The 27,017-nt window shown below is 48.8% G+C and overlaps 1 protein-coding gene across 10 annotated transcripts in view; it reads left to right on the top strand.

The window, feature by feature from the left end:
* The window catches only part of TRERF1 (transcriptional regulating factor 1), a 110,648-nt gene that overhangs the window by 56,357 nt on the left and 27,274 nt on the right, over positions 1-27,017 (top strand). For all 10 annotated transcript variants that reach the window (XM_081945536.1, XM_081945540.1, XM_081945535.1 and 7 more), the window contains exon 2: positions 24,666-26,246. In XM_081945536.1, the coding sequence (XP_081801662.1) occupies positions 24,879-26,246 (1,368 nt within the window). In that variant the 5' untranslated portion in view covers positions 24,666-24,878. The remainder of the gene's footprint in view (positions 1-24,665; positions 26,247-27,017) is intronic.

Genomic DNA, 27,017 nt, shown 5'->3' with positions numbered 1-27,017 from the left:
ACAGTCACTAAACAAACGGTTGTAATAGATGACTATTTATACCTCCTTTCTTTGTTTCTGAAGATGATAGTTGAATATTTCCCCCCCCCTCCTCATTTTGGTTTCATAATGGTTCTACTGAGGTGATAAAACAGCATAATCCTCACAAATGTTAAGAAGTATAAATGACATTTAAAATTCTCTTTTGTCCTTGGATCTTTTTGTACTTCTCTAAATCAATCACATTTTAATTGTTATAATCCATATTTTTCGGAGTACAAGACGCACCAAGGTTTTGAAGGGGAAAATTTAAAAAAAAGTAGGTAGATAGATAGAGGGATAGACAGGGAGAGAAAGAGAGAGAAATACAGTAGGGAGGGAGGGAGGGAGGGAGAGTAGGTAGGTAGGTAGGTAGGTAGGTAGATAAAGGGGGAGAGAGAGAGAGAGAGAGAGTAGGTAGGTAGGTAGGTAGTTAGTTGGATAGAGAAAAATAGAGAGAAATACAGTAGATAGGGAGAGAGAGAGTGATTGAGTAGATTGGTTGGTAGATACAGGGATAGAGAGAGAAATAGAGATAGAGAGAAATACAGTAGATAGGTAGGTGTTTCTGCTGGCACAGCACTTGATCAATGTAATTCTCATCAATCAGTTAAAGAGCTTTCCAAAAGGGGGAAAAAAAGGTTTTGCACTCCCAAACCTCCCCAAAACGGACCGTTTTTCATGAAAACAGGCCGATTTTTTAAAAAAGGCATGAATAGCCGCCGGGGGGGGGGGGGGCTTGCCGAGTGCTCTGGGGGGTGAGAGCAAAAATGAGCAAAAAATGGCCCGTTTTTCGCAAAAGCGGGCCCTTTTTTTGTCAAAAAATTTGCATACATAGCCTGCTGCTGGGGGGGGGGGTATGGCCCATTTTTTGCTCATTTCTGCCCTCCCCATGGTGTTACAGATATTCATCGCAGGATGTTCTGAGTAAAGCTGCCTTTTGCAATCAACTGATGGTGATTTTGTCACCAGTGGTGTTCAAGAGATGCTCCATATATTTTGGGATTTCACCCAAGGTGCTTATTTATCACTATTGTTGCTACCTCTGCTTTTTTTGCCACAGTTGTTCAATTTCTGTTTGCAGGTCTTTGTATTTTAATAATAATAATTTAATAATAATAATAATAATTTGAATTTATTAGTCGCTCCCTTTCCAGACAGGACTCGGGGCGGCGTACAATGGAGCATATAGAACATAAAACATGTGTACAAACACATAAACATACATATATACAAAAACACACATGCACGTGCACGGAGGAGGTAACAAATTACAACATTTAGATAGTTAAAAATCACCATTAAAATACCCCAATTGTAAGAAACCCAATGTACAATTAAAATTTAAAATGTAAAAAGACAGTCAGGAGGAGTAAGAAAAATTACGGTTGAGCCAGGCCAGATAATTGAAAGAGGTGGGTCTTCAGCTGTACACGGAAGGAGCGGAGATCGGAAGTAATCCTGATGTCACGGGGGAGGTCATTCCACAGGGCTGGGCCCATCACAGAGAAGGCTCTGCTCCTGGGTGTCGCCCCCCGACACTGTTTGGCGGACGGCACACGGAGAAGTCCCTCTCTGTGTGAGCGAATTGGTCGTAGGGATGTGTGGGGCAGGATGCGATCCTGCATGTAACTAGGTCCTGTGCCATGAAGCGCTTTAAAGATCATAATCAAAACCTTGAAACGCACTCGGTAGACCACAGGAAGCCAGTGCAGCTCGCGCAGGAGAGGTGTTACAGGGGAGTATCTAGTCCTCCCCATAATCACCCGCGCGGCCGCGTTCTGGACCAACTGTAGTCTCCGAGTGCATCTCAAGGGAAGCCCCATGTAGAGAGCATTGCAGTAGTCCAGGCGAGACGTCACTAGCGCATGGGTGACTGTGCGTAGGGCATCCCGGTCCAATAAGGGGCGCAATTGGCGCATCAGGCGAACCTGATGGAACGCCCCCCTTGCCACGGCTGTTCCATGGTCATCCATGGACAGCCGGGCATCTAGGAGGACGCCCAAATTGCGCACCTGTTCCATGGGGGCTAGTTGCACGCCCCCGATGGCCAGAGATGGAAGCAACTGGTTGAACCGGGAGGCCGGAAGCCACAGCCACTCCGTCTTGGAAGGGTTGAGTTTTAGTCGGTTGCCATCCATCCAGACCCGTACGGCCTCCAAACACCGGGACATCATTTCGACGGCCTCATTGGGGTGGTTCGGGGTGGATATGTATAGCTGAGTATCATCAGCATACAGATGATATCCCACCCCAAAACCACGGATGATCTCGCCCAGCGGTTTCATGTATGTGTTGAACAGGAGAGGCGAGAGCACCGATCCCTGTGGCACTCCACATGTGAGTGGCCTCCGGGTCGATCTCTGCTCCCCTGCCAACACACGTTGCGTCCGGTCAGAGAGGTAGGAGCCAAACCACCGTAAAACGGTGCCCCTGACTCCCAGCCCCTCCAGCCGGTGCAACAGGATACCATGGTCGATGGTATCGAACGCCGCTGAGAGATCTAATAGGACCAGGATAGAGGAACAACCCCTATCTCTGGCCCTCCAGAGATCATCAACCAATGCGACCAAGGCCGTCTCCGTGCTGTGCCCGGGTCGGAAGCCGGACTGGCGCGGGTCTAGATAATCATTTTCCTCCAGGTGACGTGGGAACTGTTGTGCCACCACACTCTCTACAACCTTCGCTAAAAAAGGAAGGTTGGAGACTGGACGATAATTGACTAGGTCCGTTGGGTCCAGGGAAGGCTTCTTGAGCAGAGGCCTCACCACCGCCTCTTTCAAGGCGGCCGGTAGAAACCCCTCACCCAACGAAGCGTTCACTGGGCCCAGGAGCCAGTCGTGCGTAACCTCCCAGGATGCCAGTACAAGCCAGGAGGGACACGGGTCCAATAAACATGTGGTGGGTCGCAGACGTCCACGCAACCTGTCCAAATCCTCGATGGCAACCGAGTCAAACTCCTCCCAAAGCGGTCCCTCAAGATTCGCCACGGGCGTCTCTACTGGACCACTGAAAGGGGCCCATCCCATCCGGATTTGAGCGACTTTGTCCTGTAGATATTTCCCAAACTCCTCTGCTCTGCCCTGTAAAGGGGCTTCCCGCGGTCTCTCAAACAAGAGGGAGCGAGTCACCCGAAACAGGGCGGCAGGGCGGTTATCTGCGGACGCAATAAGAGCGGCGCAATGTTGACGTTTGGCCGCTCTTAATGCCACAAGGTACGTCCTCAAATAGGCTCGTGCCTGTGCTCAGTCAAATTCGGAACGGGAGGATCTCCAATGACTCTCTAGGCGTCTCTTGTGACGTTTCATCACCCTTGGCTCCTCGGTAAACCAAGGGGCCAGGGTGGTTCGTCGCCGCAGGAGAGGCCGCAAAGGCGCCACCCGGTCTAGGGCCCCGGTAGTTGCACTATTCCATGCGTCTACCAGGTCCTCCACTCGGGGGCGGGTCAGGTCCACAGGAGGTAGCCCAAGCTCCGTCTGGAACCTATCTGGTTCCATCAGGCGCTTGGGGCGGAACCATCTAATACCTTCCGGTTCCGCCTCCTCGCGGCGGGGGGTAGCACCAGGGAAGTCAAGCCGGAGAAGTGAGTGATCCGACCATGACAGGGGAATAATAGCTGGATCCCCTATTCCCAGATCACTCGTCCAGTGGCCAGAGACAAAGACAAGGTCCAGCGTGTGGCCTCCCTCGTGGGTAGGGCCCTGAATTAACTGGGTCAGGTCCATGACTGTCATGGAAGCCATGAACTCCCGAACCCCCTCAGACGCTTCTCCCATCGACGGCAGATTAAAATCCCCCATCACTAAAAGTTTGGGGGTCTCAACCGCCACCGATGAGATCAGCTCAAGGAGTTCAGGCAGGGCCGCTGATGTATAGCGAGGAGCCAGGTATACTATCAGCAGGCCCAACTGCCTCCCTGGGCCCCATCTCACGACAAGGGACTCACACCCGGATGTCTGTGGCACGGTGAACTCTCTCGGCTCTAAGTCTTCCCGGATAATCACTGCTACCCCGCCGCCCCTTCCCTGGGCCGGAGGCTGGTGAAATGCTCGATAACCTGGCGGGCACATTTCCACGAGGGGTAAACCTCCCTCGTGGCCCAACCAGGTCTCGGTTATTCCTGCGAGGTCCGGCTCCCCCTCCAAAATTAGATCGTGAATGAGGGGGGCCTTATTAACAACGGACCTCGCGTTGCATAACAGCAGTCTCAGGCCTTGGGTCTGTAGATCCTGACCACCTAGTATGCAGGGGTTGGTACAAACGACCGGGAATGACCAAAAACCCCGGTCTCCCAACCGACTACGCGCTCTTAATCTGTCCTCGCACCTGCCCCTCCCCACGACCGTTGGTATCAAAGAGCCCTGCACAGGAATGCTATCTTCCCTCTCCTCCCCCACTCCGCTCCCTCCTCCTTCGACCACACCAAGGTGCCTGGCTCTCCCATCCCTCCTGTCTTGTTCCCCCCCCCCATCCCTGTAACCCCTTACAATTTTTAAAAAACAATTAATTAAAAAACCCCTCAACGAGTGCTTCCTCCACCTCTCTGGGTTAATGAACCCGTCCTCAAGGTGGGCCCTCGAAAGGGCTGGAGGCCATAACTGCGAGAGGGGGGACTCTCGTAGCTGTAGCAGGTCTAGCCTCGTGTATAACATAATTGGACAGGGCCAAGTTCATCAAGTGGGTGCTGTAGATGTTAGTATGCATCAGCAGCCGCAATTCCCACTAAGGGGATGGTCCTGGCAAGAGGATAGTCCAGGCAAGGGGATAGGCTGATGAAAATAGTCCGCATCAGAATGGAAATGATGGTTGATGGAAATAAGATGAAATAGCCAGTTGATGGATAAAAGATTGCAGCTAAGAAATAGTTCGTAGTAGATGGTAGGTCATAATAGGCGGTAGGGCGAATATCCCATAGTAAGTAGGTGGTAAATGAGTGGGGGGGTAGTGGTGAGCACAGCAAAGCACTGGGTCTGACCTTCTGCATGGGCCTCTGATGTTCCAAGCCTCCGTTCCATGGCCTGCCATGGTTGTGAATGGTCCTCCGTCCATTTGGCAATCCACATTCGTTGTTATTGGGCCCGGGAGGGCTGCATCGGCCTCCCTGCGGCCTCCTGCAGCCCTTCCACCGTTCTTTCCGTTCTCTACTTCTTCCGGCGCCTCAGGCCTCACTCTCCTTCCCTTCTTCCCTTCGGCGCCTCGGATCTCACGGGCCTCCCTCGGGCCTTGCACTCCTTCCCAGGGCCCTCTCGCCGGTCTCAAAGCACAATCGCCGGCTAGCTTGGAGCTCAGCGATCCATAGATTATAATTTGGGCCGCTCGGCTCTCCTGGGTTGCCACCATCTTTTTAAGTATCCCATTTTGTTTACCTTCTCCAGTCCTTTCTCTTATATTATGTTGTTATTACAATAACTCCAACATCTCTTGCTGGCTCACAGCAATGAAAGAAATGATATTAAAATCAATTAAAATACAGATAAATGATGGCAAAAATGTTGAAGCAAGGTGTCTCGTTCCCTTGCCAAAGGCCTGGGTAAAATACATGTTTAAAGCTCTTCCGTTTATTATTTCCTTGATGCCTGTTTTTAAAATCAGTTTAAGAAATGCTATAGACACTGAATGGGAAACCTATTGATTGGTTAGCTGACTCTGGATTCACAGACAACAGCAAGGAGTGCTTTTCATAGCTTCTGGTGTGCTAGCTGTGTGTCTTCTTGATCTAGTCAGATTTGGTTATATTTATCCACCCCTTAGCAACATCCTATTCTGATGATTACAATACTGTATAGAGCTGACCTCAGGGGAAAAAACTCTTGAAGATGAACTTGCTACAGAAGGTTGCAATTCAGAGAGTTAACTGGGTCTGGGTACATGGATCATATGATGCCTGAAAGAAGTCCTACTGAAAGTTCTTTATAGGTTGCCAATTGTTTACCAAGAACAATTCAAAGTATTATTTTTGAGGCTTCGTATGCTTAAAGTCTGAGTATCTTAGGGATGATCTCTCTGCTTACAAACCCATAAGGTTCTTCTTAAGATTAACAGCAGAAACCGTTCTCAATATACCCCTGTTGTCAAAGGCCATGTTTTGGCAAGCTGGCCGAATTCCTAGACTGTGGAAAACATCATCTTGGAAATTGTAGATGGGACCCCCATTTTCCCAATATGTAGAAAATCTTTTAACATATATCTTTTTCAGCAGATTTATGTCTATGCAGATTCTCAGTCAACCAAGTCATGGTTGTCCCAAAGTGGGACTTTTTCAAGTGGCAATTGGACTTTCTGGTTTTTCTTTGAAGATGTTTTGCTCCTCATCCAAGAAGTTTCTTTAGAAAAACAAAGTTGCCTCTTGAAAAAGGACTTTTGGGATGCCAGAATTATGCTTGAGTTTATTGATTCATATATTTATTATGTTTGAATGTATTTATATCCTGCCTTCTTTCTGTACAAGGAAGGATATAGTGCTCTTTCCTATTTTCCCCACAACAGTGGTGGGTTGGGCTGAGAGATAGTGACTGGCTCAAGGTCATCCAGCCAATTTCCATGCCTAAGGATTAGAAGTCAGTCTCCTCCTGCATCAAATTGGTTTTATTTATTAGACAACTTGAGTATTTATGTTAAATTTAATCTGTGTGCTTATTTATTAATCATGCTCCCAGAGCATAAAGATATGATATAAATTATATTTGCTGCAGAAGTGTCTTGGAAATGCAGTGTTGTTAATGGGCGTCTGCAACTGCCAGTTTTGCAGTTCGACTGAGAGTCCAACTCTATCTTTCCCCAACTATCTACCTTCCAGTTTTGTTCAGCCGCCATGATTCTCAGTCAAGTACCGTATGATATGTATTCCCTTGAAAATACAGGCCAATTCTACTGTACACCATGTTTTAGGGTTTCTGACATATTAGCAGTCATCACTGTAATGTAATCTTGTCTTTTGGATAAGCTGATTTTCTTCCAGATAGTTTGCAGAAGGTCAGTCCCGGGATTTGGTCATGGAAACAACCAACTGGAGAACCTGCCTGCCGAACGAAGCTTTGGCCGATGCATACATGTCCAATTTATAGTTCCTGACAAAGGGCCGCTCTGCAGATATCATCAATGGTAGCCTGGGTAGCCAGCGCTCCTTGTGGAATGAGTGGTAATGTGTCGAGGTACTGCCCTGGACTGATGTTCATATGCAGCTGCAATGCATTCTCTCAGCCACCTGCCGACTGTAGAAGATGTCACCTTCTTACCCAAGGAGCCTGATTGGAATGACACAAAGAGTCGAGTCCCTTTTGGGAGAGGGGGCGGTATAAAAGTTTGAAATAAAGTAAAGTAAAGTAAGAGGGCCTCTGACCTGCGGAAGTCTGCAGAACGCTTGATGTATATCCGCAGGGCCCATCTGACATCCAACTTATGCCAAACACGTTCCCTTGGGTGGTTGGAGCGCTCTGTGGAACAAGGTATGGGATGAAGGCAGGGTTCAGATGCAGTACGACCCTGTCTGGATGAATGACACAGAGGTCCTCCCGGACCGATAGAGCCGTCAGCTCCGATATGTGCCTCGCAGATGTTATTGCGACAAGAAAGGAAGTCTTGAGGTGTCGAAGTGAAGTTGTACATAGAGGCTCAAAGGGTGGTGAAGTAAGCGCCTGTAGGACCACCGATAATTGCCAGGTGGGATAACAGTGAACCACCGGAGGGCGTAAGTTGGAGGCGCCCTTAAGGAAGCAGAGAACCCTTGATATTTTGCTGAAGGGCTGGGTCGGATCACTGGACCAAACGGTGGATAGTGCTGCCACCTGACGATGAAGGGTGTTGGGGGCGAGACCCTTGTCTAGGCCCTCCTATAGAAAGTCCAGTATGCGGGAAACAGGTGCAGTGACTGGATCAAGCTGGAGGTTGTCACACCACTTGGCGAAGGTGGACCAGGTGGAGTCGTATATCCTGGTTGTTGAAGGGCGACTGGACGCCTGGATGGTATGTGCCACCTCCTCTGACAGGCCCTCTCTCCTCAGGAGGTCCCCCTCAATTGCTAGACGGCCATCTGGAGCCACTGGGGGTCTGGGTGGACAATGGCCCTCTGGCTGAGGGAGATCTGGTCTTGAGGGATTCGCCATGGAGTGGACACCGACAGGCTGGCAAGGTCGGCGTACCAGGACCTCTGAGGCCAGTGAGGTGCGACGAGGAGGACCTCCACCCTCTCCGCGATGATTTTGCAGATGACCTGTGGTAGCAGCAGGAGAGAAGGGAAGGCATACAGCAGTCCCTGAGGCCACCTGCATCGAAGGGCATCCATCCCCTTCACCCCTGGCGAATGGAAGCGGGAGAAGAAGTGTTGGAGTTGCATGTTCTCTCGGGTGGCAAACAGGTCGATCACGGGGGTGCCAAATCCACGAGACAATTGGCAGAACAGGACCAGATCCAATCACCTCTCTGCATTGTCTATGGTGGTCCTGCTCAACCAGTCTGCCTGAGTATTGTCCACTCCCAAGATGTGGTCGGAGCGAATGGATGCAACGTGATGCTCCGCCCACCTGACCAGGGCCTCCGCCTCTGCCATGAGTTTCCTGGACCTGGTGCCGCCCTGGCAATTTATATATGCCTTGGTGGCCACATTGTCCGTCATCATGAGGACGTGCTGATACAGAATGTCCCAGTGAAAATGTCGCAGGGCGAGTCTCGCTGGCCGCAGCTCCAAGAAGTTGATGTTGCAAGCTGCTTCGGCTGAAGACCACTTGCCCTGAGTTACGCGATGTCCAGTGTGTGCCCCCCAGCCGGCAAGGCTGGCGTCTGTCGTGATGACCACTCTCGCAGTTTCCTTGAACAGGTGTCCCTTCAGTAGAGCTGTTGATTGCCAACACTTGAGAGATCTCTTCACGATCGGGGGAAGCCGCACCGTCATGGATGAGTTGCTCCTGTTGGCTCTCTGATGGGGCAGGAGAATCCACTGCAATTCTCTGAAATGGAGTCATACCCAGGGGACGACCGAGATGCAGGAGATCATCTTCCCCAACAGTTGTGAGATGGGTAGCACGGAGACTCACTTCAAGCTCAGTACCTTGCGGGTCAGGATACTGAACTGTCTATCCTGTAAAGGAACACCCTGCAGGTTGAGGTGTCCATCACCACCCCCAGGTGGAGAAGGTTGGTAGTGGGGTGAGATGACTCTCTTCCAGGTTCAAAGAGAACCCGTGACTCCGGAGAGACCTCAGTAAGGCCTGTTTCCTGGACGACGATTGGATGAGAATGTCATCCAGGTAACATTGTAGACTTACGGGCCTGTGCCTGAGTTGCGCTGCAACTACTGACAGAACTTTTATGAAGATCCTGGGTGCCGATGACAGGCCAAATGGAAGGGCCCTGTACTGATAGTGTCAGTTGGCGTAGAAAAACCGCAGGAACCTTCGATGTTGTGGTCAAATAGGGATATGTAGATAAGCCTCCTTTAAGTCGATGGACGTCAGGAGGTCCCCCTGGCAGATCCCTGCTAGGATAGTCTGCAGAGATTGCATCTTGAACCTCCTGTATGTGATGTGACAGTTGAGATTCTTGAGGTCCAAGATAGCCCTCCACCTCGAGTTCTTGGGTACCAGGAAGAGAATGGAATAAAATCCCTTCCCTTCCTGGTCAGGTGGAACCTGGTCCATGGCATTGATCTCCAGGAGATGGTGAATTTCCTGGGTCATGAGCTCCCTCTTGAGAGGGCAAGATGGGGTTGGGCAGCAAACGAAATTCTGAGGGGGTTGAGAGAGGAATTCCAACGAAAGTCCCTCCCTGATGGTTTGGAGGACCCAGGCATCCTCCGTGGTCATTTCCCATTGGGGGGGGGGGCGAACAGTTGAAGCCAACCCCCAATGGGAGGGGACCGTTGATGGTAACTTGGATTTGCAGAAGGGCCTGTTGGAAGCCCCGTAGTGGTTGGACCTGCGGTAGTTGAACTTCTGCCTACCCCTGTCCCAAAAGGACTGCCTGTCCTCAGACCTACCTCCTGACTGACTGACTGACTGACTGGTGTGTTCGAGGAAGAGGAGGAGGATCCTCCGGGCTCATTAGAATGAAAGGACTGCCTCATGAAATAGGGAGTGGATTTACGATCCTGTTTCTTGTTCAAGGTAGGCAGAACTTTACGCTTATCCTTAGATTCGATCAAGAAGGGGTCTAGGACCTCCCCAAACAATTTGGTCCCCTTAAACAGAGCAGAAGCCAATTTCCACTTGTTCTTTTGATCTGCCTGCCAGTGACGAAGCCGGATAGGTTCCAGACGGAGCTTGGGCCACTACCTGTAGCCCTGACCCGCGCTCGGTCGGAGGACCTAGTGGCCGCCTGGAATAGGGCGACGGCTGGGGCCTTGGACCGGGTTGCGCCTTTGCGACCTCTCCTACGGCAGTGACCCACCCGGGCTCCTTGGTATACCGAGGAGTTGAGGGTGATGAAACGCCATAGGAGACGTCTAGAGAGCAGGTGGAGGTCCTCACACTCCGAGTCTGACCGAGCACAGGTAAAAGCCTATTTACGGACCTACCTTGTGGCATTGAGAGCGGCCAAACGCAGACATTGTGCCGCTCTCATTGCGTCTGCGGATAACCGCCCTGCCGCTCTGTTTAGGGTGACCCGCTCCCTCTTGTCGCAAGAGACGCGGGGGGCACCCTTACAGGGAAGAGCAGAGGAGTTTGGGGAATATCTGCAGAACAAAGTCGCTCAGATCCGAAGCGCATGGGCCCCCTCCAGTGGACTGGACGGGCCGTCAACAGCGAGTCTTGTGAGACCACTCTGGGAGGAGTTTGACTCTGTTGCCCCCGAGGACTTAGACAGGTTGCGTGGACGGCTGCGACCCACCACATGTTCAATGGACCCGTGTCCCTCCTGGCTGGTACTGGCATCCTGGGAGGTGACACGAGGCTGGCTTCTGGGCCTGGTGAACGCCTCATTGGGTGAGGGATCCTTACCAACTGCCTTGAAAGAGGCGGTGGTGAGGCCCTTACTCAAGAGGCCTTCACTTGACCCAATGGAGCTAGCTAATTATCGTCCAGTCTCCAACCTTCCCTTCCTGGCGAAGGTTGTTGAGAATGTGGTGGCGCAGCAATTTCCACGTCACCTCGATAAATCCGACTATCTAGACCCACGCCAGTCTGGCTTCCGACCCGGGCACAGCACAGAGACAGCCTTGGTCGCGTTAGTTGATGATCTCTGGAGGGCCAGAGATAGAGGTTGTTCCTCTATCCTGGTCCTATTAGACCTCTCAGCGGCTTTTGATACCATCGACCATGGTATCCTATTGCGCCGGCTGGAGGGGATGGGAGTAGGAGGCACCGTTTTACGGTGGTTCGGCTCTTACCTCTCCGGCCGGATGCAATATGTGTTGACAGGGGGGCAGAGGTCAACCCTGAGGCCACTCTCTTGTGGGGTGCCGCAGGGGTCGGTCCTCTCGCCCCTTCTGTTCAACGCATATGTGAAGCCGCTGGGCGAGATCATCCGTGGTTTTGGGGTTGAATATCATCTGTACGCTGATGATACCCAGCTGTACATTTCAACCCCAAGCCACCCCAACGAGGCTGTCAAAGTGATGTCCCGGTGTTTGGAAGCCGTCGGGGTCTGGATGGGGGACAACAGACTCAAGCTCAACCCTTCCAAGACTGAGTGGCTGTGGCTACCGGCACCTCGGTTCAGCCAGCTGACTCCATCGCTGGCCATAGGGGACGAGCAATTGCCCCCTGTGGAACGGGCGCGCAATTTGGGTGTCCTCCTAGATGCCCGGCTGTCAATGGATGACCATGTGGCAGCCGTGGCAAGGGGGGCGTTCCACCAGGTTCGCCTGGTGCGCCAATTGCGCCCCCTACTGGACCGGGATGCCCTACGCACGGTCACTCATGTGCTGGTGACGTCTCGCCTAGACTACTGTAATGCTCTCTACATGGGGCTTTCCTTGGGACGCGCCCGGAGACTGCAGCTAGTCCAGAACGCGGCCGCACGGGTTGTCATGGGGAGTACCAGATACTCCCACGTAACACCACTCCTGTGCGAGCTGCACTGGCTGCCTGTGGTTTTTTGGGTGCATTTCAAGGTTCTGATCACCATCTTTAAAGCGCTCCATGGCACAGGACCTAGTTACTTGCGGGATCGCATCCTCCCACATACATCCCTGCGGCCAATTCGCTCTCACAGGGAGGGGCTTCTCCAGGTGTCGTCCACTAGGCAATGCCAGCGGGCGGCACCAAGGAGTAGGGCCTTCTCTGTGATGGGCCCAACCCTCTGGAATGACCTCCCCCCCGATATTAGAACCACCACGGACTTCCGCTCCTTTCGACAAAAATTGAAGACTCACCTGTTCCGATTAGCTGGCCTGGCATAATTATAACTGTTATAACTGTTACCTCCTGGAAATATATTTTTAACTGGTATTTTAAGGGTATTGTTTTAAATTTAATTGATTTTAGGGGTTTTAAAGCCATATTTATATTCTTGCTGTACAGTTCTTTTAATTCTTTTAACCTCCTCCATATTTATTTATTTATTCATCTGTTTATCTATTTAATGAATTTTACTGTGGATGATGTATTTGCTGTGTGGACTGTACACCGCCCCGAGTCCCTTTTGGGAGAGGGGGCGGTCTAGAAGTGCAAATAAATAAATAAATAAATAAATAAATAAATAAATAAATAAATAAACACAAGGCGGCGGGATGTCACGTTGGAGGCTAATGCCCTAGAAGCCAATTTAACCACATTAAGGGAGGCATCAGCCGAGTATTGGGACTATTATTGGGATAATTTTGGTTATGTCTTGGCGAAGAGTCCAATGAAAATCCAGCCTCTCAAACAGGAGGTGAGAAGGTGGAAAAGCAGCCGAGGTTGCAAGACCAGGCAGATATAAGGCAGGGAGAGTCAGTGGAAATAAATGAGCAGCCCTCCAGGTGGCCAAGACACCAGCACCGCTTGGGGAGACGTTGTGGGTGGCAGTGACCCAGCCAGAGACCCGAAATAGGGCCAGCTAACCACCCTGCGGCTATCTGCTAAAGCGTGGCTGAGCGGTAAAAGCCGGTTGAAAAAGGTGCAAAATTAAGCCTTTCCAAAATGGCCACCGCTCCGGTGCGAGGGTGAAGGAGGAAGAGAAGATGTCGGCTGCGCATTTAAAAGCAGCTGAACACCTCTACGCTGCGCCTTCCCAAAGGCAAGAAAATCAGAAAAAACCAATAACAAAGCAAACCGCCGGCAGCTGCTGGGAGCCTTGCTGCCGTGCTGCGCTTTAAAGCTGATTTGGCAGCTCTCCGCTGCTGTCCAAAGGCGGCGCGGCAAGCAGAGCACTCACCACCACCACGCCTACCTCAAGTCCCAAGGAGAAAGCCAACGATGGAGAGTAAATAGGAATGAAAAAATTAAATCTAAATAGCCTACACTAAGTTAGGGGGTAAAAAGTACAAATAAGGACAACAACAAGGACAAAGGAAAAAAAAGGGATAAGTAGTAGGAGAGTCCAAGAAGATGGAGCTCACAAAAACAGTTCCTGAATGGGCAGACTGAGGAAAAATTCTGGGGCCAAGCAACACCAGGAGGTGTGGCCAAGGAAAAAGATTCCTCAGTCCTAGGGCAACCAGACTGATTTTAACCCGTTGCTTAGACTCTCCAAGCAGTGCACAGGAAAATTGTTGTCTCGCCTGCCTCCCATCCCTTGAATCTATATCTAGTGAATTTTACAGGCAACTTAATATACATACCCTGTCCTAATCTTTCTAATCGGTTTCAGTGAGTTTTACAACTCTCGTAAAAAGACTTGCTATCTTGATTTTCCGTTTTGATTTAATCAAAGTGCACTGAACTGTTATCTCCATCTCCGTGTGTCTGGGCTCAAGTGAACCATTACATTCTCTCACCCATGCACGTACATGTCCTTGTGCATGCAAGTTTATATGATAGCTTACACCCAAGGTTGTATCTGTTGGGAAAACAGTAAGGCTGCAAAACAATGTTGTTTGCACCATACCTTACAATAATTATTAGTGTGCAAGAAGAATGGTGGAATCCTAGGGGCCTTTTTTGTTATCGAGGCCAATCTATTGCTAAGTGAAAGAATCCAAATTAAATAATCTCTGACAAATGCCTGCTTAGTCTTCTCTAGAATCGAATGGGACAATCCACAATGGGACAATTCAATGTGGGATAACTCAAGAGAGGGACAAATGGCAGCTCACCCCAAACTCGAGAACTTCTAACTTTACATTTACTCACATACAAAGCAAAACAAAGCCTCCTGCAATTCAGTTGTCCCTCTCTTGAGTTATCGCACATTAAATTGTCCCATTGAAAGTTGTCCCATGGCAAATTGGCTGCGGTGAGTTGGCCTAGACCTTCACTAGAAAAAAGCCAGTGAAAGAGAATCCACCATCCTGTTGCTTGATCTCGCTCACACATGCACACATCACTAGTGGGGTGAAGGTTTTAACTGAGGCTTTCCAAGCCCCCAATAGTCTTCCCCCGAAATCTCCGTGCCAACAACCACACAATCTCCCGGGAGTTCACAGTTCAGTCCAAGAACAAACCAAACATGAATCCATGGGACAAGACAAGTCCACAAGGCAGAGGCAAGGCTAGGGCATTTTGTAAGGCAAAAACAAGTCCATGAGGCACAGGCAAAATCTCTGAAATCCAGAGGCCAAGGCATAAGCCATGTTCCAAAGTATATAGTCGGGAAAGAAGATTCATGGCAAGAGGCACAGAAGTTGATGAATGAATGCAAATCAAGGAAACAGATGCCTTGCCCCCAGCATTGTTTCACTCCACTTGCTGAGGTAAATAGCCGCTGCCCAGTGAAATCCATCAAGAGGAGTGACACTGCCGCCTCACCAGCACCTGTCATGGTCCTGTCAGATCCCAATTTGGAGGAGGAGTTGGAACCGGGACTATCTGACAGATATGGCACATCTCCCCTGGAACATTTGGAGAGTCCAGGGGCTGAGAGTCCAGGGGCCTCTCCGTCATTGAGGAAAATGGTCAACCAGATAGGGATCTGCCTGCCTTCATGAAGGCAGAGGACGATCCTGCAGACGGGCAGTGGTGGTGAGAAACAACAGATCTCCTCTGTCAAGCAACAGCTGCTCTTGTACTGCTAGCTTTGTTTTTTTGTAACATTCAAATTGGAATCTGCTCCTCTTTAACTTAAATGTTATTAATCAACGTCCTTTACCCTGAAATGATGGAAAACAGACCCTGACCTTGTTCTGTGTGATATTCTTTCAAATATTTGAACAGTACTGTCATGGCCACCCAAATCTCCTCAAGGCCAAACATTTCTAGGTCCTTTGATCTTTTTGGTTTTTGAATTGTCAGTCTCTGCAAAAACTACTCAGACGTGTTAAATAAGCATCATTATTACTGACTAGAATGAAGTTGCTTAGATAGCTTCAAAATGAGAGCATGGTCCATTTTTTTAACTCACCATGTGCACTCAAGTGCAGAATGTCCAGATAACATCTGGAAGCACTCGGTCACCTCCCTAATTCACAGAATTACAAGGAGGAAGAGAAGGCACTGCACAGAAAAATCAGGCTTGAAATATTCCATTATGGTTATCAGTTCCAATAAAAATATTGTAGGCATCCTGCGGAGTTGATTTCTTGGTCTGGTCTACTTAACAAAGCTAAGCTAGGGTATCAACAAATTGTTATAAGCAAACTCTGCACAGATATAGATCCAGACATGAGGTTAACACAGAAATGAAAAACAATTCTCATGATGGCATTTTTTTCTTTCAATCAACTGTCGATGATGGGTTGAGGAAAGATTCAGCCTTACATCTAGCAATTAAAATAGGGCATCAGAAAGCTGACACTGGCTCACTCCCTTGTTGAGGGATACTTATCACTTTAAATCACTTTAAAAGATCTCATTTGGCTTCCCTGAATATGTAACTTGGATATTGAATTTAATCAATACCTGGGAACCATAATTATAGTTCCTTTACATTTAATGATCTCAGATTAGTTTTGTATTATTGATAGCCTTTTCACCAGATACACCAGAGCCTGAATTCACCAGCAGATGAAGCAAACTGAGTCTTGCAGGAAGGTATAGCATATACTGTAGGAGGTCCAGGAGGTTGGCTGCTAGGATTAAGCCTTGCTTTAGTTTGGATTTGATTCATTCCTGTCTGACATTGTTAGAGGAAATTTCTGTTTTCTGGAGGAACTTGCAGGATTATCCAGGATTGGGTATTATGATGTCCAATTGGCCTCAAGACAGAGTTAAAAAACTGAAGTCACGTCTCTGTGTTCTTTGCTTCTGGTTCCCAGTTTCAACTCTGTCTGGCCGAAGAAGGACAAGTTGCTTTTGGTTCCAGAGATTCCCAAACACAATCCAGTGCCATCCTGCAATTTCTTCCTACCTGCCTTCCCCCTTTTGCCTCCATCTGCTTCCTGGAAGCCTCCCCTTGGTGTGGCTTGTTCCCGGCCGCCGGTAAGGGTTTTGAAAATTGTTTGTCGGTGCTATTAGAGGCGGGATGCCATTCCGGTGGCCATTTTGGGCCTCGTGTTCTGGCGGGCCGCATGGGCTGAGGCAGAGACTGCTACGGAGCCTTGATCTCATACCTGCCATCCCGGGGAGCAATTCCTTCCACAGCGGCGGCTGCGGCAAGGCCCTGCGGACCCAGGGCGAGGCCAAGAGGCCCGGAGCGGTGTGGGACATCAAGGATCATGCGCAGTGCCACATGGTGCTGCCGGCAGTCACGCGGCTTGAAAAGGGGCCGGAAAGGTCTACCAGCAGCTGCGATCATCGCGCGGAAGCCATGAGTGACTGGGGGAAGCTGTCTTTTGCTGCTGGTCGGGTGCGCTGAGCCCGAAGGAGGCCCGATGTGGTACTATGGCAGATGGAGAAGAGAGGCCTGATTCCCCCCATTGTCCCTTGGGGAGGGGCCTTCCAGTGGGGCCTGAGAAAGACCCACAGCCTCTCCAAGGCTGGGCAAGACCATGACTGCTGGGAAGCCTTCCAAGGCTTTACAGAGGGACAAAGAGAGGAGGCACAGGGCCCTGGAAAAGCAGGTGTCCAGGGCTGAACAGAGGGGTACGCCTAGTTCTCCCCTGAGGTCCAGATCGCCTATTAGATCAAGGTCTAGGACACCTCCCAGGAGGGATTCCCCATTATATGTTAGGGAATATGTAGGGGATATTTCCCCTTCCCCCTTCTCCATGGTAGAACAGGGGCCCTACCTGAGGGATCCTTTTCAATGCAGGGGGGTCAGGGGGATAGCCCCATTAGGCTGTCCTTGGCTCCACAGACCAATGACTCTGAACAGGCTGAGGAGGAGGATTCCTTCATTAGAGACATGGAGCAGCTTCCTGCAAGCATTCAGAGGTTTATTTCCTCTGCAATTTCACATGGAATTGCTACTGGATTGCAGAAGGGGACTGCAAGTCCTGCAACTGTGGCAAGGCCACTGGGGGAGGGAACACTGCTCAGGCCAGGCCTAGACCCTCCCCCTCAGGAATGCACTGACCAATTTCGCCTTCTCTGGCTGGTGAAGGTTCCATGGTTGGGGATCAGGTTCAGAGAGAAGTAGATATGTCCGATGATAAGGATCCCTCAAAGCCTGAAACACCAGCATTCTCAGGCTTGTTTCCCTGGATTTGTTCAAATCTCTGCTGCGCAAGGCTAGAGCCAGAGCGCAGCTGGGTGAGACAGAGAGCACCACGGAAGGCGCCAAGGAAGAGGGATGGTTTACTCAGAGCCTCCTCCAGCGAAGGAGGAAATCCCTGCCCTTAAAGCTATTCTTGGAAGTAGTTAAGAAGCAGTGGGAAAAGCCAGGGACATTTCCCAACCCCAGCAGCAGTGATAGGAGGTTCTTTAACATGGAACCTAGTTTCTCTGAGGTGTTGCAGGTGCCCACAGTGGACCCTCCAGTGGTGGCATTGGCTTCCACATCTACAGTGGTGTCCAGCGGTGTGGCTGACTACTTGAAGACCGATGACAAGAAGGCGAAATTGACTCTTCACAAACATTCCAGTATTCCGTGTGGGCCATTAAGGCAGCTACCTCAGCATCGTTCTTCAGCCGCACCACTATCCTTTGGCTCCAACAGATGCAGGAGCAGATTCCGCCAGAGGAGGTGCGTACTCATCAGGATCTCAACAAGATGGTTGCTGTCACTCAATTTTCTGCTGATGCCACTCTGCATGCCACAAAGTATGCCTCCCGGGCGATGGCCTCCTCGGTGACCTCCAGATGCCTCCTGTGGCTGCGGGGGTGAGAACAAGGCAAAGTGGCACCTGGCCTCATCACCTTATGCTAGGGGCTCCCTTTTCAGTGGCCCGTTGGACCCAATCCTCATTGAGGACAAGAATAAGAATAAGGTCATGCCCATGCCCGCAAAGAAGTAGGAGCAGAAGTCTGCACCTTATTTTCAGAAGCAGCTCTATCGTCAGTCAGATCAGGAAGTTCAACAAAGCAGGTATTTTTCAAGGTCAGATAGGCAGTTGGATAGACACTACCCGAGGGATAGACCTAGGTTCCAACCCTAGGGGAAGAGGCCCTTTCAGGGGGGAGGTGGCCGTCCCTACCGCCGGGGCAGATAGGTCAATGGCGCCCCCACCCATAGGCGGCAGACTGATCTTGTTTGCCAATGCCTGGGCTGAGCTTACCACAGATGCCTGGGTTCTGAACACCATCAGATTTGCCTGCGCCTGGAGTTCCTCTCCATTTCTCCGAACCACTTTCGGACATTTTCAGTCGCCAAGGGTAGGGATAAACACAATCTCATGAGACAGGCCATCCAATACCTCATAGATATCAGGGTGGTTCCACCGGACCAAGTAGGGTCAGGATTCTATTCTGGGGGAATGGAGGGTGATACTAGATCTAAAACTTCTAAATTTTCATAGGAGATTCAAGATGGCTTCCCTTAAATCCATTTTGGCGGAGATCAGGTGTAATGGTTTCATGGCCTCCATTGATCTGATAGAGGCTTATCTCCATATCCCCATATTCCGTGGCCATCGTACATACTTCAGGTTCTCCTATTTAGGTAGGCATTATCAGTATAGGGCCTTAACGTTTCGACTGGCATCCGCGCTTCATACCTTCACTAAGATCCTGGCTGCGGTGGCAGCTTCCCTCCAAGAGCGCTCTGTCAGGATCCAATGTTATCTCGATGACATTTTGGTCCAGGCAGAGTGATTTGAACATGTGAGGGAGGACATTTCGTTAGTAGAGTCTACGCTCCAGCAGTTAGGTTTTTCAGTGAACTTGGATAAGAGTTCCCTGGTCCCCAGCACCAGAATTCTTCACCTGAGAATTCTCGTAGATTCCAGGTTGGGGAAGGTGTTCCTGTCCCATGACCACAAGGTTCGTTTGTTAGCTTTAGTTAGACAAGTTAGATGTCAGTGTTTTGTTCCTGTAGTAGTGCTCTCCAGCTTGCTGGAGAAATTCATTTCTTGCATAGACATGGTGCCTTGGACTCGTCTGCACGCGAGGCCACTTCAATAGCGTCTCCTGCTGCATCAGAGGTCCAACTCCAGCAAGTCCAAGGCAAGGGTTCCAGTGACACCGCAGGTGCAGCTGTTTTTTTTAAAAAAACAAAGTTTTATTGGTTTTTTTAAGAAATAAAAAAGGAAAGGGGTAATGGAAAGGTTACAAATTTTGGGAGTTGCAGTGTGTGGCAGGTGTCCCCTCCCTCCATACTCATAGTATACATTTACAGAAAGTTCAATACTAAATAACAATATATAGTCAGCATATAAATTCAGTTAATAATTTCAATCAATTTATATCAAGCAGATTTTCTTACTCATTTTTGTGATCTGAGTTTTCTCGGTATTGCCCCTTCTCCCCTCGCCAGCAGAGCTCCGGCCCCTCCCGTGTCCTGTGTGTCTGTTGTAAGATCATCTGGTTTATCTAGGAGTGCTTAATTTTTTTCCATAAAGGCCTTAGGTGCAGCTGTTGTTGAGGTGGTGGCTCTCCCCGGCGCTACACAAGGGCTGTGAGTTCAGGGAGCCAGAGCGCCTCATCCTGACAACAGACATCAGCTTGTATGGATGGGAACTCTCTTGGAGTCATGGATGGCGCAAGGCCGTTGGACTTGGATGGACCTCCAGCACAATATCAATTGGCTGTATCTGCAAGTGATTCACTTGGCACTGCAGCACTTCAAGGACCATGTTCGAGACCGGGACATCTTGGTGCTAAACGACAATGGGGCGGCAAAGGCCCATGTCAACCAGGAAGACAGCACACACTCCAGGGCTCGTCGTACTGAGGCGATGGTACTTGGCGCCTGGGCGGAGAGGCATCTTCGATCACACAGGGCGGAGCACATCACTGGAGTGAACAATCACCAAGCCGACTGGCTCAGTCAGTCCACGGTCGACCACGGAGAGTGGAGTCTTCTTTCGGAGCTGTTCCAGACCATCTGCTCCAGGTTCAGCCATCCGGAGGTGGCCCTGTTTGCCACACCGCAGAATGCTCAGGTGGAACATTTCTTCTCTCGGTTCCCAACTTGGGGGACGGAAGGGGTCAATGCTCTTTGAACTCCATGGCCGGAGGCCCTGCTCTATGCTTTCCCTGCCCTTCCCCTTCTCCCTGGGGTAGTTCGGAAGGTGATCTCAGAGAGGGTGGAGCTCATCTTAGTAGCGCCTTACTGGCCATGCCGGGCGTGGTTTGCGGACCTCATGTGCCTGTCAGTGTCACATCCATGGAGGATCCCGGGGAGGGATGTGGACCTCAGGCAGAGGAACCTGGTGCATCCTGAGCCACAGTGGCTGAAACTCTAGCCGTGTGGAGGTTGAGCAGGAACGCCTGAGGGATGCCTAGCTTTCCCAGAGAGTAATCTCCACCATTGAGGCCTCACGCAGGGGTTCCACCACCAGGATCTATGATTCCACCTGGCGGGTCTTTGCAGAGTGGTGCCGGGGCTCGGGAGTGGATCCCCGCGAGGCTTTGGTACCATGCATCTTGGAGTTCCTCCAAGAGCGGTTGGATAAGGGGCTCTCACATGGCACCTTTAGGAGGCAGGTGGCAGCCCTATCCACGATCATTCAGGGAAAAGGGCTCCTTCCACTTTCCCAGCTTCCGTTAGTTAAGAGGTTCCTGAGGGGCACGGGCAACCTCCGCCCCCGGGAGTCCACAGATTTCCAACTTGGAGCCTCACTACGGTTCTCCAAGCCATGACAGGGGCACCATTCAAACCATTGAGGACGGTTGACCTGAAGGCTGTGACCCTTAAGGTAGTGTTTCTTGTGGCAATCACCTTGGCCCGTCGCATCTCCGAACTGGGGGCGTTGTCCTCCAGATTGGATCTTTGCACATTCCACAATAATTGGGTCGTCCTGACCTTTCTCCCCAAGGTAAATTCCCTTTTTCACAGATCACAGGAGGTGATCTTGCCAGATTTTTGCCTGGACCCTTCACACGATAGGGAACGCCTTTGGCACAGGCTGGATGTCAGGCATGCCTTGCGCATTTACCTGAGGTGCACGGAGAGCCTCAGGAAATCTGAGGCACTTTTCGTTTCCTTCTACCCATCTTCCTTGGGGAAGAGGGTGTCCTCCTCTGCCATAGGGAGGTGGATCAAATTGGCCATCACACTGGCCTATGAGGTTCAGCACCTACCGGTTCCCCAGGGCATCATGGCACACTCCACCAGGAGCGCGGCTACCTCAGCGGCCTGAGCTACACCGGCGCCTATTGTGGAGATTTGTGAGGCCGCTACATGGGCTTTCCCGTCTCCCTTTATCAGGCACTATAGGTTAGACGCTTATGCATCGACTGATGTGATGTTTGGGCATAGCGTGTTACAACAGGTGGTAGCACATGAGGAACCCAGGACCAATAGTGCTCCCCCTGAGGGACTTTAACGGGTATGTCCCAATCCTGGCTAATCCTGCAAATTCTTCCAGAAAATGGCAGTTGGTCTTACCTGAACTGTTATTTTGGGAGGTTTGCAGGATTAGCCAGATTCACGCCCTAGCATTGGTCCATGGGGTTGGGGAGTTCAGGGAGTAGGGGGTGTCTCCTTATGACTTGTTTTCAGGTGTTTTTCAATGGACTTGACTCATTGAAACTGGGAACCAGAAGCAAGGAGCACAGAGGCATGGCTTCAGTTTTAACTCTGTCTTGAGGCCAATTGGACATCATAATACCCAATCCTGGCTAATCCTGCAAAACCTCCCAAAATAACAGTTCAGGTAAGACCAACTGTCATTCTGACTTTGCTGTTTTACAGCAAATGTAGAAGAACCTGTTATCCAGTTCCTGGACTGTGACTTGGGACAATGTGACCATTAGAATATAACTCCACTGATTTCCTGAGAGAAGCTCTCCATCCCCATTCCCACACCAGAGTCTGAAGGTGTCATCAAGTTGGGAAGGGAGGGGAGCATGGATTATTAACCTAGGTGAGAGACCAGGTTTAGACTTTTGTGTCTCCTGTGTTTTGGGTGAAACTGGGTTGGGAGAGGCACAGATAATTGTGATAGAGGGTTAGCTGTGTATGGGATGCAGCATGGAAGATGACTTTGTTTTGATGGAGTAATTAAATCTTGTCTGAAGTTACCTACTTAAAGATTTCCTGTGCGGGATAGTTAAGGAGTTTCCTGGATGGGAAGGAGGTGCAGGCCGGGAGGGAGAAGGAACTTCATGAAAAGAGGTTGTGACTGTAGGAAATTAGGAGGATGACCACTTCGGCATTCCTGATCTTGAAAGCCAAATATTGAGGTACTCATGCAAACCTATAGAGGGATAAGAAAGTTCTTCATCAAAGGAACTGTAAGCCAACATTCTGTTGGATGAACAGTCTGTCTTTTATTTACTATTGTCTTTGGCAAACTGAACTATGCATTAATATTGAACCATTCAGCCCTCTAGGGTGCCATTTGGTTCTGATATATTTATCTTATGAAATGGCTTATAGTTGTTTTCATGCATACCTTTTAGACCAATCAGCAAAAGAACACTAAATATTTAATAATAAAAACATTACTGTACTTTATAAAGAGCAGTATAAAATATCAGTAGCTCAAAACAACAAATTAAGTCAACCTGTTGAAAGCCTGTAAAATTAAAAGGACTTTGAAATTCTTGGTGCTCTCTGAGCTTGCTTATTTGCTTGTAGACATTTCATTATCCCACTAGGTAGCATCATTGGTGCTAGTGGATGTGGGATTTGTTCCCTGTTTATATAGAATATCTTGGCTTGAAATTGTTGGTGCGTGTATGATTTTCTCCTTGGTTTTTCCTTGATTAGGGTATTTTTTCTGTTTGATTGTTTATCTGATTTTAATCCCTTTTTATCTGGGTGTTGGCTGCTGCAGAGGATATGTTCTCCTCTTTTGATTTCTCCCTTAGCTTGTGTATCCTTAGCTCTTTAGACTACTGTATAAATACGGTGAATCTCTATGTGTCTTTACCTAGCCCTCCATAGATGACAACAATGTCAGCTAATCCTCCCTCTGGTAGAGCATCCCCTAAGGCTCTCTTTCTATACATGAAAGTATTCTTTCTATGTGGTTATTCTCAGAACAGAAGCAGGAATGCTTCTCAAAATGCTGTACATATACAGAAACTTCTGTTGGGGATTTAGTTCCAAAGCAGCGTAACACATTTTGAAATGTGCTACTAAATAGATAGCCAATATAGCCCGGTTTAATCATGGGCCAGCTTTCTAGCTAATATTGAAGATTTATCTCAGTGTGGGTACACATAAGCATATATATTGAACGAGGACTGCAGTGGCTGAAACAGCATTTTTTCCATTTGGAGGTAGAGGTGTGTCATTTCTCAAAGAAGGCTGATGCACTGTTTTCTTCTTTGTTCTTCCCGCCCCCACAAATCAATAAGAAATTGATCCACTGTTTCTTGAAGTTTGTCCTCAAGATTTTGGGCTTTGGCTCCTAGAGATTATAAAGAAGTCTGCATTGGGACTATGATCTGTAAATAACCAAGCCCTCCATTAGCATAGGCTGCATAATGTTAAAGCTATTCAAACTTCCAGAAACAAAGGTATTCCTAGGAACATATTAAACTATGAATTTATTCTTTTCAATGAGTGTGCAACATAGTTTGTAGCAGGGGTGTCAAACTGGCTGCCCGCGGGCTGGATGCGTCACACACAGGCCACACCCACCCCAGCTCTGCAAAGCGAAAAAACTTTGTGAAACGTCACGCAACAGCAGCATGACATTGCGAGTTTGACACCCGTGGTCCATAGATTTTATATAACCCTGGTTTCTCTTTTATGTCATTAGAGCCCCTAGAAATTGGCAAACCACTAAGTGACTAAATGAGATTTGTTGTTGAGATATTTCAGTAGGGAACATTGTGAAATTGATGTTTAGGGCTTAAGAAACCCTAAAGAACAAGATATCATCTTTGGAAGAAAAGAAACCTCACCTTCCTGAATCTTTGTCCCTATCACAGGGGTGTCCAAATTTGAGAACTTTAAGACTTGTGGACTTCAACTCCCAGAATTCCCCAGCCAGCCAAGCTGGCTGGGGAATTCTGGGAATTGAAGTCCACAAGTCTTAAAGTTCTCAAGTTTGGACACCCCTGCCCTATCAGAAATGGGACAAACCTCCTTTCACTAGACATTACAGCCTAGCACTCCCAAATAGGAATAAAGTTTTGAACAGCTGTGTTTGAGGGGATATAGGATGACCGTAATTATATTCCTTTCTTTTTCCTTTACAGGTGACTAAAGCCCAACAAATATCTTGGTTTCAGTAAAGGCTTTTTTCCAGGCCGAAGTGGAATTCACCATCCATTAAAAAAAAAATTCAGTTCTCCAGAACAAGTGGTCAAAAGAATAAAATAGGTTTGCAATGTTTTATGTTTAAGTTCTCGCAGGACTATATTATTTGATTGTGTTTTAAATGGTTCTTGCTGAGAGAAGAAGTGCTGAAAATGGGGGATCAGCAGACGTATAAGACAAACCACATAGTTAACAATAGCGAAAATGTATATTACCAGCAGCAGCATTTGAGTCCTCTGGCATCTGCAAACCACAACTATGGAACTTCAGCCATGCATACGTCTCCAGAGTCTCCCCTCTCTCCCTCATTCCCTCATGATGCCAGGGAAAACATATCTTTGAATGTTGGGCCCAAAGGTCTTGGGCTAATGGATTCTCCCAGGCAAGCAGACTGGGCCCATTTGGTGTCTGGAAACCACCTCCCAGTAAGAAACAGTCAGCATGTCATGTGGAATCCAATGGCTCAAAGCGAACCGGTTGATGGCTTTGACCATCTCTGTTCCCAAAGCAATGACCTCAGATCACAAAAAATTACCAGTGGAGTTTTGCATAAATTAGACTCTTTTGCCCAGGTGTTTGCTAGCCAAAACTTAAGAATCCAAGTGAACAATGTGTCTCAGAACATTCAGTCGCAGCCTCCAGTGATGGAGAATGCTGGCGATAGTGCACTTCGACAATTGCTGTCTCAGAAACCTGTGGAACAACAACATGTGCCGAGATACCAGCAGATGCCACAGCAAGTCCATCCCGGATTTGGAAGTGCACAGCAAAAGCAGCAGATGCAGCTAATGCAACACCAGTCCCCTCTTTATTATGACAACCAGCAACATGTTGCTCACATCCCAATGCACTCTGCCATGCACCAGGGACAGACCCACTTGCAGCAAATGCATTCTCAACATTTGCTACCACCACAGCTACAGCAAGATCAATACTATCTGCAGCAGCAGCAACCCCATCAAGGACAGCACAGGCTCTTGGTACACGAGATGCAGCCTCAGCAGCAGCAGCAGAGGCAGTGCCCCATGCAAACAGCTCAGTATTATCCAATACAGCCTATGATGCAACAGTTACAACAGCAGCAGCAGCAGCAGCAGATGCAAACACAACTTCCTCCCTATCACAGGGATACTAACCAGAAGCCTCTGCACGAATCTCAGCAATACTCCCAAGATCGGGGTAATTCCATGCAGCTTATACAGCTAGGAGCAGTCCCTCCGTATTTCTATCAAGATCAGCAGCAGTCCTTCAAACATTTGTATCCACAAAGTGTTTTGCATCAGCAACAGCCATCCAGTGATGCCAGTGAGCCTGATCATTACCAGAGTGATGGTAACACTCAGACATTGATGGATGAGCACCTGGGACTCCCTATGGCAGAGGGGACTGAAGATCCAGCAACACAGGGCCTGAATTCTGTGGACAGCACAATCTCCCAACCATCTCTTAGACCTTCAACGAGTGTTCTGATGAATAACAAAAGACCTCAGCAGTTGTCTCCCAGTGCAGTATGGCCACCGGTATGTAAAACTTTATATCTAGTACTTTCTGATAACTTAAGTTTAGAAAAAAATCTGTATTGTCTTATAACATACCGCAGGCAGGCATGATTGTTTGCGAAATGTATACTTGGCTTTCAATAATATGCTGGAACAACACCCCAGAAAAGTAAGTGGAGCCAGAACAAAAGCTTCATTCAGTATCGCTCCCATTGAAATTAAATGTAAAAATATGTTGGGAAAAAAATAATACTTTCCCTTTTGCTGCATTAAAAATGATAATTCAGTATCAGATATTGGAAGGCTTTTGGGATAGGTGCCTTCAGACCTTGGGTTTCAGTCTTCGCATTTTATCAACAATAGTTGTCCAGTGAAATAGAAGAGGCCTTTTATGGCATTGAAATGTATGTTCTTTGAAACCATGGAGACAAACAGATGCTTCTATTGGCAGAGCCATTTTGGGAATCAGTAATATTTAACAATTTATTCCAACTGTCCATCTACGATGTGAAACTGGCTTAGATGCTTCTAGATGTGATTAAAGAGTGTTTGCGGGTGGAAATCTGTACAAATGTAGAGATTCCACTGGAAATTTTAAAATGACCCTGTGCATTGGGCATTCTTAGAGGCCTACTTCCTATGGAGTCTGTTGGATAAGGCATCACCATCCATTTGGCTAAGAAACACAATATCTGGAACAGGAGGCCTTTTTGTTTCTTCTCCAAGAGTTCAAATATTGCTTCCTGTTCAGATCTGAACTATGCAGGGTAGCAAAGTGATACCTTTACTGCC

Source organism: Natrix helvetica, assembly GCF_964273705.1.
Source record: "Natrix helvetica genome assembly, chromosome: 2".
Lineage (NCBI taxonomy): Eukaryota > Metazoa > Chordata > Lepidosauria > Squamata > Natricidae > Natrix > Natrix helvetica.
This window is presented reverse-complemented; position numbering and strand designations above follow the sequence as displayed.